The 12,175-nt window shown below is 44.5% G+C and overlaps 2 protein-coding genes across 2 annotated transcripts; both read left to right on the forward strand.

Annotated features, from left to right (window-relative positions):
• The first annotated feature begins 5,305 nt into the window (after positions 1-5,305).
• LOC109768770 (protein FAR-RED IMPAIRED RESPONSE 1-like) lies at positions 5,306-8,274 on the forward strand. The gene is made up of 7 exons (XM_020327496.3): positions 5,306-5,434; positions 5,740-6,015; positions 6,136-6,233; positions 6,363-6,745; positions 6,886-7,283; positions 7,466-7,642; positions 7,864-8,274. Exons 1-7 carry the CDS (start codon positions 5,306-5,308, stop codon positions 8,272-8,274), a joined length of 1,872 nt encoding a protein of 623 aa, XP_020183085.3.
• A 1,727-nt stretch (positions 8,275-10,001) lies between these two features.
• Positions 10,002-11,502, forward strand: LOC141021828 (uncharacterized). The gene is made up of 2 exons (XM_073497673.1): positions 10,002-10,348; positions 11,085-11,502. Exons 1-2 carry the CDS (start codon positions 10,002-10,004, stop codon positions 11,500-11,502), a joined length of 765 nt encoding a protein of 254 aa, XP_073353774.1.
• The last annotated feature ends 673 nt before the right edge of the window (positions 11,503-12,175 follow it).

Genomic DNA, 12,175 nt, shown 5'->3' on the forward strand with positions numbered 1-12,175 from the left:
GACGATCTCATGTGCCGGCTCAAGAATTGAGGATGATTCCAATTACTTGGCCGTTTGCAGTCTGGGGACTGGATATGGTTGGACCTTTCAAAAGGTCCAAAGATGAAAAGACCCGCCTTTTGGTGGCAGTTGACAAATTCACAAAGTGGGTTGAGGCAGAGCCGGTCAATAAGTGTGAGTTCAATTCATCGAAAAGGTGATTTTCTGGTTTGGCTATCCTCATAGCATTATAACAGATAATGGCACTAATCTGTCCAAAGGTGCTATGAAAGAATTCTATCAGCGATAGCATATTTGTCTTGATGTGTCATCAGTGGCTCACCCCCAATCCAATGGCCAAGCTGAAAGAACCAATCAAGAAATTTTGAGAGGCATCAAGCCCCGGCTTATGGTCCCTTTGCAGAGGACGTCGGGTTGTTGGGTGGAGGAATTGCCCTCAGTGCTATGGAGTATCAATACTACCCCCAACAGATCTACGGGTTACACACCTTTCTTCATGGTTTACGGAGCAGAGGCGGTTCTCCCTAGTGACATCTGTCACGACTCACCCCGTGTGGCGGCTTATGTTGAAGCTGATAATGAAAAAGCACGTCAGGATGCTCTTGACCTGTTGGATGAGGAGCGTGACCTTGTGGCGGCTCGTTCAGCGATTTACCAGCAAGATCTGCATCGTTATCACAGCCGCTGGGTTAAAACCAGAACTTTTCAAGAAGGAGATTTGGTGCTCCGGCTTATCTAGGATCAAACTGACATGCACAAGTTAACCCGCCTTGGGAAGGGCCCTTTGTGGTCAGCAAAAATCTGAACAACGGATCATACTGCCTCATTGATGTTCGAGAGCACAAGGACTCATGCAAATATAAGGAGGAGACCCGTCGGCCGTGGAACATTGCTCATCTTCGGCCTTATTACACCTCAGCCACCGGCTCTTGTGATGTACATACTTTGTCCATGTATATATTATGATGAATATAATAAGCCGGCATCCCTGATAATTCAGGGCCTCTGTCATTTTATTTATGAGAATATGAGTCTTTATTGTCCCTTCATACGATCACTTGGGGGCTTCCTGCTTATTGAGCATAGCTATGACTACCCTCTTGATCCGGCTTGTACACCATGATTACAAAATACTTGGGGGCTTCCTGCTCATTGAGCATAGCTATGACTACCCTATTAATCCGGCTTATAGCCTGGAACGAAATATTATTTGGGGGCTCCTTGTTAATGAACAGAGCTTTGTTGTCCCTTGTAATAGGCTTGGACGCCAGGTGTATTCACCAATAATCCGGGTTATCCTGCCTTTGTTTGCCTACCACTCCGACCAGGTAATCCTGGAATGGCTCGTCGTACTCTTGACAATCAATCTTATAAAGACCCTGAATTTGTCAAAGTTAAAACGGCGATTGGTCATGTGAGGTCCAGCTTACGGGTTTTAATTAAGGTTTAACTCAGCGGCTGTGCGGCCCTTGAATAGCACTTGACATAGAGGCATGGCAGCCTATGAATGCCTTGTTTTTTCTGATTTATATTTTCTTTAAATATTTTTTGAGGTTCATCTTTTCTGGCCATGTTGCTATATGGTTGAAAACTGATTAGGGCTGATGACCCACAAGTATAGGGGATCTATCGTAGTCCTTTCGATAAGTAAGAGTATCAAACCCAACGAGGAGCAGAAGGAAATGACAAGCAGTTTTCAGTAAGGTATTCTCTGCAAGCACTGAAATTATCGGTAACAGATAGTTTTATGATAAGGTAATTCATAACGGGTAACAAGTAACAAAAAGTAAACAAGGTGCAGCAAGGTGTCCCAATCCTTTTTGTAGCAAAGGACAAGCCTAGGCAAACTCTTATATAAAGGAAAGCGCTCCCGAGGACACATGGGAATTATCGTCAAGCTAGTTTTCATCATGCTCATATGATTCGCGTTCGTTACTTTGATAATTTGATATGTGGGCGGACCGGTGCTTGGGTACTGCCCTTCCTTGGACAAGCATCCCATTTGTGATTAACCCCCCTCACAAGCATCCGCAACTACGAAAGAAGAATTAAGGTAAACCTAACCATAGCATGAAACATATGGATCCAAATCAGCCCCTTACGAAGGAATGCATAAACTAGGGTTTAAGCTTCTGTCACTCTAGCAACCCATCATCTACTTATTACTTCCCAATGCCTTCCCCTAGGCCCAAACAATGGTGAAGTGTCATGTAGTCGACGTTCACATAACACCACTAGAGGAAAGACAACATACATGTCATCAGAATATCGAATGAATACCAAATTCACATGACTACTTATAACAAGACTTCTCCCATGTCCTCGGGAACAAACGTAACTACCCACAAATCATATTCATGTTCATAATCAGAGGGGTATTAATGTGCATAAAGGATCTGAACATATAATCTTCCATCGAATAAACCAACTAGCATCAACTACAAGGAGTAATCAACACTACTAGCAACCCACGGGTACCAATCTGAGGTTTTGAGACAAAGATCGGATACAAGAGATGAACTAGGGTTTGAGAGGAGATGGTGCTGGTGAAGATGTTGATGGAGATTGACCCCCTCCCGATGAGAGGATCGATGGTGATGACGATGGTGACGATTTCCCCCTCCCGGAAGGATGTTTGCCCGGCAGAACAGCTCCGCCGGAGCCCTAGATTGGTTCCGCCTCGAGACGGCGGCGCTTCGTCCTGAAAGCTTCCTTCTGATTTTTTCAGGGAAAAAGACACCTTATACCAGAAGATGGGCATGGGGGGCTTCCAGGTGGCCCACAAGGCAGGGGGCGCGCCCAGGGGGTAGGGCGCGCCCTCCACCCTCGTGGACAGTGGGTGGCCCCCCTCTGGTGCTTTCTTCACTCAATATTTTTAATATATTCCCAAACTGACTTTCATGGAGTTTCATGACTTTTAGAGTGGTGCAGAATAGGTCTCTAATATTTGCTCCTTTTCCAGCCCAGAATTCCAGCTGCCGGCATTCTCCCTCTTCATGTAAACCTTGTAAAATAAGAGAGAAAGGCATAAGTATTGTGACATAATATGTAATAACAGCCCATAATGCAATAAATATCAATATAAAAGCATGATGCAAAATGGACGTATCAACTCCCCCAAGCTTAGACATCGCTTGTCCTCAAGCGGAAGCCGATATCGAAAAATATGTCCACATGTTTAGAGATAGAGGTGTCGATAAAATAAAATACGGACATGAGGGCATCATGATCATTCTTTGAATAGCAACATATATATACATATATATATTGTCATATGATTTCTTATGCTAAAGTAACAATCTATTCACAATGTAAACTATGAATCAGAAACTTCATTGAAAAACTAGTGAACTATAATCTCAGTCATTGATGCAATTGCAATTTATCATAACATCGGAAAGAGTCAATATAAGAGCTTTTCAGCAAGTCCACATACTCAACTATCATTTAGTCTTTCACAATTTCTAACACTCACGCAATACTTATGGGTATGAAGTTTTAATCAGACACAGAGAAAGATAGGGGCTTATACATTTGCCTCCCAACCTTTTACCTCAAGGGTAACGTCAACAACAATGCTTTATGAAAACCCACATCCAATTAGATATATATATATATATATAGGGTTGGACTATTCTGTTACCCGTAACAGAATATTATTCTGTTACCCCCCCTGCCCTATATGGCGTGACGCGCAGACCACGGTAGAATCCCCCCGACCCAGCCCGAACCCAACCCACCTTCTTCCGCCGGAGGCAGCCGTCGTGGGCTAGCGAGCGACAATGGCAGCCGGAGCGAGGGAGCCCGCGGCGCCGTGACTGGCCGGCGACAGATCCGCCGCCGCCTGCTTCCTTCCGTGCTGGATCCATCGACGGGGCCGTGATCCCCGCCTCCTGCCTCCCTCCGTCGTCGGATCCATCGACAGGGCCGTGATCCCCGCCTCATGCCTCCCTCCGCCGCAGGATCCATCGACAGGGTCGTGATCCCCGCCTCCTGCCTCCCTCCGTCGCTGGATCCAATGACGGGGCCGTCATCCCCGCCTCCTGCCTCCCTCCGTCGCCGGGGCTCCTTCTCCGGGGCAGTGATCCCCGCAAGGTGCTGCCTCCCCGGACCTCTTCGCCAGACGTCCACCACAAGCAGGAGCTGCATCAATGGCGCCGCCTCCCAAGAACATGCCAATACGCCGCCCACGAGAGGAAGAAGAAGAAGTCAGTCCACTGGAGGTAATGTCTGCTTCCCACGTTTGTGTCAGTCCATCAGTTCATCAGTCCTGCTATGAAGAAGAACCTGATAGTACATTGCAAATGCTTGATCAGTTCATTACACCCCTGCCACTTGATGCACAATTTGGATGTCGAGGTTACTGTCAGTACCTCTTATATGCTAGCTTCAGTTCAAGACAAAAAACATAAACTTATGCATCAGTCCAAGTAGCTACTAGGCTTTATATAAGGTGCAGCTACCACTGCAAGTTGTAAGATGTTATTTCTAATAGTACATGCCGTGTAGTTGCGTTAGTTCGAACTAGTGAAAGAATGTTATTGAAAAAAATATACACATGTTACACAGTAAGTTCAATGATACATAAACTAGGAGTACTTCTAGTGTAGCTGCATAAGTTATAGATGAACAAAAGAGAAGACATGCATCAGTTTTATATATATGCATATCCATACATCTTTGAAGTTCAATGTTCAATTTGGCAAGCAGTGCACCAAAATGTTTATGCATTAGTTATAGGGAAAAAAGATAAAAACTTTCCATAACAGATGAAGTTCAATGTTCAGTTTACAAGCAGTGCTAAAAAATAGTACATCAGTACATCAATGTTGAACATGTACGTTCATCAGTTCGACTAGAAACGAAACCAGATACAAAATAGAGAACAAAGTTTAAATAACGGCCAGCGATGCAAGTTCAACTTGTACATTACCTTCAGTGCATGACATGTTACCCATAGCATGCATACGAGAAAAATGCAGAAAAGATTAATCCCAAAACTGTTGAATGTCATTGCAAAAACATGCAAGGCGGCACAAGCAGCGAGCGTTTGATGAGCCAAGCAGATATGGGGCACCGCCTGGTTGGGTAACACCAGAAATAGCACCTGGATACTTCAACAATACAGGCAGATTTCAAGATACACCGAAATCATCAGAAGCACGGACATGTTCTTCTATGCAGCAAACACCAATATCTGGGAATACAAGCTTTGCCACTGCTGGGTTGCAACAAGGCCAACAATTTCCCCAACAACAAATGTTTTCCTTCCCTAGCGCATGCAGAAAGGCAAGGACAGGGAGCCATGGATGGGTTGCAACAAGGCTTCCACCAGTCGCTCCGTCAACATCAAGAATCCGTGCTGCAAAAGCGGTTGCGACGGGAAGACCAGGCCAAAGAGACAGAAATTTTGGCCACTCTAGCAGGTTCCAAGGTACAAGATATGAGCCATATAGACAGGAGCAACCTCACAATGAATCTGAGGGGAGACAGCCGTACAATGAGAGACGGAGATCTTCGTCAACATTGCTCCCTCCAAGAGATGCATTGCTGCATGTGCCAAGGGTGACACCACCTGCGCCCATACACCAGGGTGAACAGCAAGGCAGCACAGAGCTATACACATGTAAGTATCCATATAGAAAAAAACATACAAGCACAGTCCATACCAAGGTACTGTGACCACCCCATCTAACATTTTCATAACTGCGTTTTTTGTTTGCTCACTATTGCGTGCAGCCACCTAACATTGAAGGTTACATTCTGCCAAGGCTAGAGATGCGCTTTGAAACTTTCGAAGAAGCAAAGAACTTCTACAACGTCTATGCAAAGCACGCGGGTTTTGCTGTCAGGGAAGGCCCCAAGTTTAAGACCAGAGCCTACCTTTATTGCACGTGCTATGGAGTCTATGAATCGAAGGTGTCAGAAGCAAATAGACAGCAGAACAAGACGACAGCCAGGACTAACTGCGGGGCTAAAATGAGGCTGAAGAGGGAAAAGGATGGAACATTTGTCGTAAAAGAGATAGTCTGGGAACACAACCACAGGCCATAGCTCACTCCGCAAATGCTTGTGTTCTTGCACTCCCACAAAAACTTTGACAAAACAATCTTGGAGTACATCAAGTACCTGCAGTTCAAAGGCATTGAACACGTGCAAATCATGAGCATACTGGGCGGTGATGACCCTGGTAGCTACTTCCTCGAAATGAATGCCAAAGACCATATTAACCTGTAAGTACAAACTTGTTCTCCTCCCATAAACCGCCTCCGTTTTTTTCCTCTGTCAGTACAAACATATTACGCAACGCATGACCTGACGCCAGTTCAACATGCATTTTTGAATGAACTTTTAATATGCAGGAAAGCAAAGAATTCAAGGATGGATGATGTGGACGATGTCCTAAAGACTGTAAACTTCTTTAGGGAGATGAAAGCTATAAACAAGGAATTCTTCTGTGACATGCAACTCGATGAGTCCGACAGAGTTAAGAACATATTCTGGGCGAATGCAAGCTGCCAAGGGGCCTATCAGGACTTTAGTGACTGCGTAACGTTTGACACCACATATAAGACCAACAAGTACCATATGCCACTTGGGGTGTTTGTCGGTACTAACAAGCATTTACAGACTACATTCTTTGGTTTCGCCCTGATAAGAGATGAGGATGCAGATTCATTCAGATGGCTGTTCAAGACATTTTTAAGGTGCATGAGAGGGAAGACTCCTACATGCATCCTCACAGGTACAACCGCCAAAACCACCCCCAACCACCACCCCCCCCCCCCAAAAGGAAAATAACACAGTAAAAATGTTGTGTCAGTTCTATTGGTATATATGCACAACCATCTGCTGACCACTCCATGTCTCTTTTCTCATTACCAGACCAGTGCCCGGCAATGGCTTTAGCGATCCCAGATGCTTTCGGGAACACGGTACACAAGCTGTGCAACTGGCACATTATGAAGAAGTACAGGGAACAACTCGCATACCTGTACTACCTCCATGAAGACTTTAAGGATGAATTCACATCAATCCTCAACTGGCCCCTCATGCCAACTGAGTTTGAGGCTGCCTGGAAAAGACTCATGGATAAGTACAACCTCCATGATGATGCCACGATGGTGGCCATGTGGAACGAGCGTGAGAGATGGATATCAGCCTACTTCAAAGAAATTTTCTGCGCCAAAATGACATCCACACAACGAAGTGAGAGCATGAACTATGTGCTCAAGAAGAACTTCGTAAGTGAGAGACAAAACCTACACCGGTTTGTCAGCCAGGTAAACTCCTGCGTCAAAACAAGGAGGCAGACAGAGAACCAGGAGACAATGGGTAACCGGGTATAGCTCTATCACCTGTCGTAAGACAAAAATAACATGCTTACTAAAGTAAAACTTTATTAGTTAGACAATTTTTTGCTGCGAGAAAACTAATAATTTGGTCATGATTCTTGCATGTGCAGAAGGAACAAAACACGCTGACCTTCTATGGGTTTGACACCCAGATGGCAAAGCTTTACTCACGAGTTGTGTACAGCAAGATCAGAAATAGGCTAAAACTTAGCACACTCTTCATGGTGACACAGACGGAAGAGCCCACAAAGTACCTCGTGCGCTACAACAACCCGCAAAAACTGTCTGTGTGGGCTTAGCACGCGTTCCAGGTGGTTGCAGACCCCGTGGGAGAAACATATGAGTGCGAGTGCAGGCTATGGGACCACACAGGTGAGGACTAAAAAAAAGATGTTACATACTGTACTACTTTTTTGCAAAGTTTTTCTTCGAATGAAATGACAAAAAACATGCACCTCTTCCAAAAAATACATGTCTTTTCTGCGTGCATGTCCTGTGCATGATGCAGACAATTAAGGCTGCCAGTGTTCCAGAGAAATACATCCTCAGGAGATACACCAAACGCCCGAACATCCAGCCAACATTCAACAGAAATGACTTGCGGATAGTAGCGTCAAACAAGGCATCCCAATACTGCATTGAAAGCTCAGTGCTGACGCTGAACATGAGGGTGCACAGAAAAACCTTGAGAAGCCAAGAGCATATGGCGAGGTCACGGGTCGTCATGGACAAACTTGAACAACAACTCGACGCCATGCATTCTGCTGAAAATGGAGGTGTCGCAGACAATGAAGCCATTGAGCAGGATATTGCTACAATGTTATCTGAGATGAACCATCTGGGAGCTATTGACCCGTTCGTCAACGAGGAAGATGAGAAACAGCAACCAGAGCTTGCCCATGTGCACACTCAAGAGTAGCAACATGCTCACATGCAAGATCATGAGCTTGATGGTGCTGCAGGCGAACGACATGACAACAGGACATCCTACCGGCAGCAGCGGGAAAGGGTGATTAAACCACCCATATTCTCAAACACAAAGGGGAGGAAGAGTAAGACGCAAGCAGCAGCCAAAAAGCCACCATGCCCCATCAAGCGCGTGGAATTTGGCCCGGACGGCAAACCTCTCGGGATAAGGGCATGCGGATTCTACAACGTCGTGAGCAACCATAACTACCGCACATGCCCACTCCGCACAGATGCCACTGTCAACAAGCAAACGCTACACAAGCAGATTGGAGCCTCCCAAGTTTCTACCAATAGAGACAACACACGTAACATCTACACTTGCCGCAAGTGTGGGGGAACTGACGGACATAATGCCCGCACGTGCAAAGTGGGCAAGGAGGTAAGTGGCGCTGAACAGAAACAGGGCAAGGTACAGAGTTACAAAAAATCAAATGAAGACGATGAAGAAGACGAGTTTGACGAGAATGACGACCAATCAGACGAAGACAATGAAGATGACAGTGTCGGGGACGAGGAAACTGAAACTGACGATGAAGCTGCCAAGGCTCAACCAGAAAAGGGCGCCGGCAAGGCACAACATTCGGGGCCAGTTAGGAGAAGCTCAAGACTGAACAATCCATAGTGGTTATGTTGCTGCGTCAACTGAAAAATAAGCTTGTAGTCTCAGTTGCCTCGGTACATAATGAGGAAACATTTCAGAAACACTGTCGCTACCAAAACTTATCTACCTTTATCGTTGATTTCTCGATCAGTACTATAGTTAAGATATAATTTGTGATTTGTGCCCCCTGGACCAGTGACATTATTATGTAAACCATTTGATAATACTTTTCAATGCAGTCACAAATACATTTGAAAAAACTTATCTGGATTTATCTGACGCAAACACTACTGTCGACCAGTAACTCAGCAAAAAAATGCTAAGGAAAATTTATACTCTTATAGTACATCAGTACTGATAATTCTCAGTCGTCAGTCCCAGTTCAGAAAGACCATCAGTACATAAAAATAATTACCTCAAGCAAAATGCGAATATAATACATCCTGTACTGATGAAAATCTAATTTATCTGTAAAAAATACTCAAAGATTATCTTGATATAAACAATCCTTTAAAAAATACAAAAATTGTTTTAAAAAACATTAGCATCACACATAGTCTCACTGGTATTTGGTAAGTTCAATTACACTTCAATCACCAGTCCAAGTACCATAGTAGAGGAGTACAGACCTCCATCATCACCAACCCTGACACGTGCAAGTGGGATAAGCAGCTGATAAGTACAGCTTGACAAGATGGATCAGTGCGACAGTAAAATGCCATCATCACCAGCTGTGAGACGTGCAAGTGGGATTTAGCAGATGATAAGTACAGCTTGACAAGACTAGTCAGTGCAGCAGTAAAAACCCTTTGACTTGGATGGTTACTTCTTCCAGGCCACCACCCGCGCCACTCACTGAGCGGTTACCACAAGGGACTGCAAACGGGGACCCCCACAACCACCACACCCACGCCCTTGACGAATCGCCTCCCACACATCCCCGTTGACGCACTGCAAAATATCCCTTTCTCTTCCATATCTGCCTCATTGCCAGAAACCACCATTGCCGCTTCAATCTCCACTGCACACAACCAAAAACTTCTCTCTCCCAAGCCCACAGCCGCCGGAGGAGGCCGATGGCGGAGGAACCGTCCGCCAAGCATCATCATGGCGAGGCGTCGGACAATTGCAGCAACCTCGTCGACGTTCACGTCCCCGGTGAGAAGCGCGAGTACACGAGAACCCTCACAGAGGTTGAGCTCCACGACAAGGAGACGCTGGAGATCGTCAGCACCAGCAAACCAGACAAGGCCGACGAGGTGATGAGCAGGCTCAGGATGAAGGGCGGCAGCTTGTATCCGAGCTTCATCGGAGTTGATGTGGAGTACACCAGCGACGATGAACCTCCACAGATGGCGGTAGTCCTGCAGTTGTGCGTCAAGGAACTCTGCTTGGTGTACCACATCGCAGCAGCCACGAAATGGTAACCCATACTACTGTTCATTCATCTTTTGTACTAGTACTACTCACTAAAAACTTCATTAAACTTGTTTCCCAACTAGATGAACTACTATAGTTTGTGAAGTGGATGCACGAGTACATGTTTCTCAAGTTACATGCATTTCTGAAACTGTGAAGTGGATTGTTTCACCAGATTAGCATCTGAAAAAATGTTTATAGAATTCTGAACTTGATGCACCAAATTAATTTCTGAACTTGATGTACTAGCATAGATTCTGATCTTGATGCACTAGTATAGTTTATAGAATTGATGTATTAAAAGATGTTTGATGAAGTGGTATAGGTCCATATCTTGATGCACATGTTTCTCAAATTAATTTCTGAACTTGATATAGAATTGATGCACAAAGATGTATCAAGCACTGGTATAGGTCTTTTATTCAACAAAAAAGAAAACTAAACTTGAATCAAGCAGCACATATATCATTGAATCTGGTAAAATGATTCTTGAATTTGGTGAAGCATTTGGTGAAGCACTGAAGATAGCAAAAAGAAAAATAACATGGTGTAGTTGAATTTAATTTCAGGACTTTGTGTACTAGTTTCTGAACTACATTCATCCATGACTTATACTATATAAGCATCTACCTCATGGATTATCACTTGTAAAACAAAAATGCTGAAACCAAAAAGCAGATTTGGAATTAAATCTTCAAAAAAGAAGACTAATCTTTAAATGTGTGTCTCCCCCCTTGCAGGCCCAAGCGCCTCAAAGACTTCCTGCAGGAGGAGAAATTGTACACATTTGTTGGTTTCAACATTGGAGGTGACAAGCAGATGCTGAACAAGTCTGGTTTGGAGATCAACCCCAACAACTTCATCGACATGCAGCGCAAGTGGAAAGATCCGAAGACGAACAAATACTATGACTCCTTGGCCGATGTTGCAGGCGGCGTAATCCACCCATTCTATAGCGGCATGAAGAAGAAGATGGATAGGGTAGACCACAAACTATGGGGGAACAGCCCGCTGCCAGACAACCTCATCACGTACGCAGGAATAGATGCGTACGCAACATACAAGTCATGGAAGACAATCGACAACATAGTGACAGGTTGGGATATTTCAAAAGAGCAGGAGGCTGACCCCTACTACCACTGCAACTTCGCGGGATGAAGATGCATGAAAGTCTGCATTCGTGTTGCTCGCACTTCTGCCTGTCCTTAGTCTTGTTGTTTCAGATTTGTAGTTTGCTTTCGTTATGTTGAACTAGCTACCTTATGTTATGTGTGTCAGGGTTTGAACAAGTTTGCCTATGTCTATCAAGTACATCGTTTGCTTATGTCGTTCAACAAGTTTGCTAGCTTCCTATTTTGTTGATCCATCATTTGAAGTTGAAGTAGGTTGAAGTTGAAACTTGATGGCTGCCACGCAGCACTAGTCACGGAGAAACAAAAATCACACATGGATATTTTCACAAAAAAACAAAAACAGTGGCAGACTAACTAAGGACAACAGCAAATAGTAGACTTGGACGCTCAGTACAGCTTAGACATTTACGGTAGTACTATCACACTAAGAAATCAGTTTTTAGTTTCAGAAGAACACTAAAAAGACTAAGTTTCAGCCGAGGACAACATTCACTACTAACAGCATCGTGCTAATAGTAGTTAGAAATTTACTGAGTACTGCAACAGGAAAAGCAAAGAACAATCAGTACGTATTTCCTAGTCACTAGCATGCTAGGACTGAGAGTTCTGGTACACTTGAACAAACAGTACATTTATTCTACAAAATATAAAAAGGAACGGGAAGCTTCAGTTCACATTCCATAAAACATTGACACACT

The sequence above is a fragment of the Aegilops tauschii genome, chromosome 4, assembly GCF_002575655.3.
Source record: "Aegilops tauschii subsp. strangulata cultivar AL8/78 chromosome 4, Aet v6.0, whole genome shotgun sequence".
Lineage (NCBI taxonomy): Eukaryota > Viridiplantae > Streptophyta > Magnoliopsida > Poales > Poaceae > Aegilops > Aegilops tauschii.

Excerpts from the sequence above, each read along its gene's own strand:
- LOC109768770 (XM_020327496.3), top strand. The coding sequence starts at position 5,306 with ATGGATGGGTTGCAACAAGGCTTCCACCAGTCGCTCCGTCAACATCAA. Across the intron at positions 6,234-6,362 it reads GCCAAAGACCATATTAACCT|GAAAGCAAAGAATTCAAGGA; the intron begins GTAAGTACAAAC and ends TTTAATATGCAG. Across the intron at positions 7,284-7,465 it reads TACACCGGTTTGTCAGCCAG|AAGGAACAAAACACGCTGAC; the intron begins GTAAACTCCTGC and ends TTGCATGTGCAG.
- LOC141021828 (XM_073497673.1), top strand. The coding sequence starts at position 10,002 with ATGGCGGAGGAACCGTCCGCCAAGCATCATCATGGCGAGGCGTCGGAC. Across the intron at positions 10,349-11,084 it reads ATCGCAGCAGCCACGAAATG|GCCCAAGCGCCTCAAAGACT; the intron begins GTAACCCATACT and ends CCCCCCTTGCAG.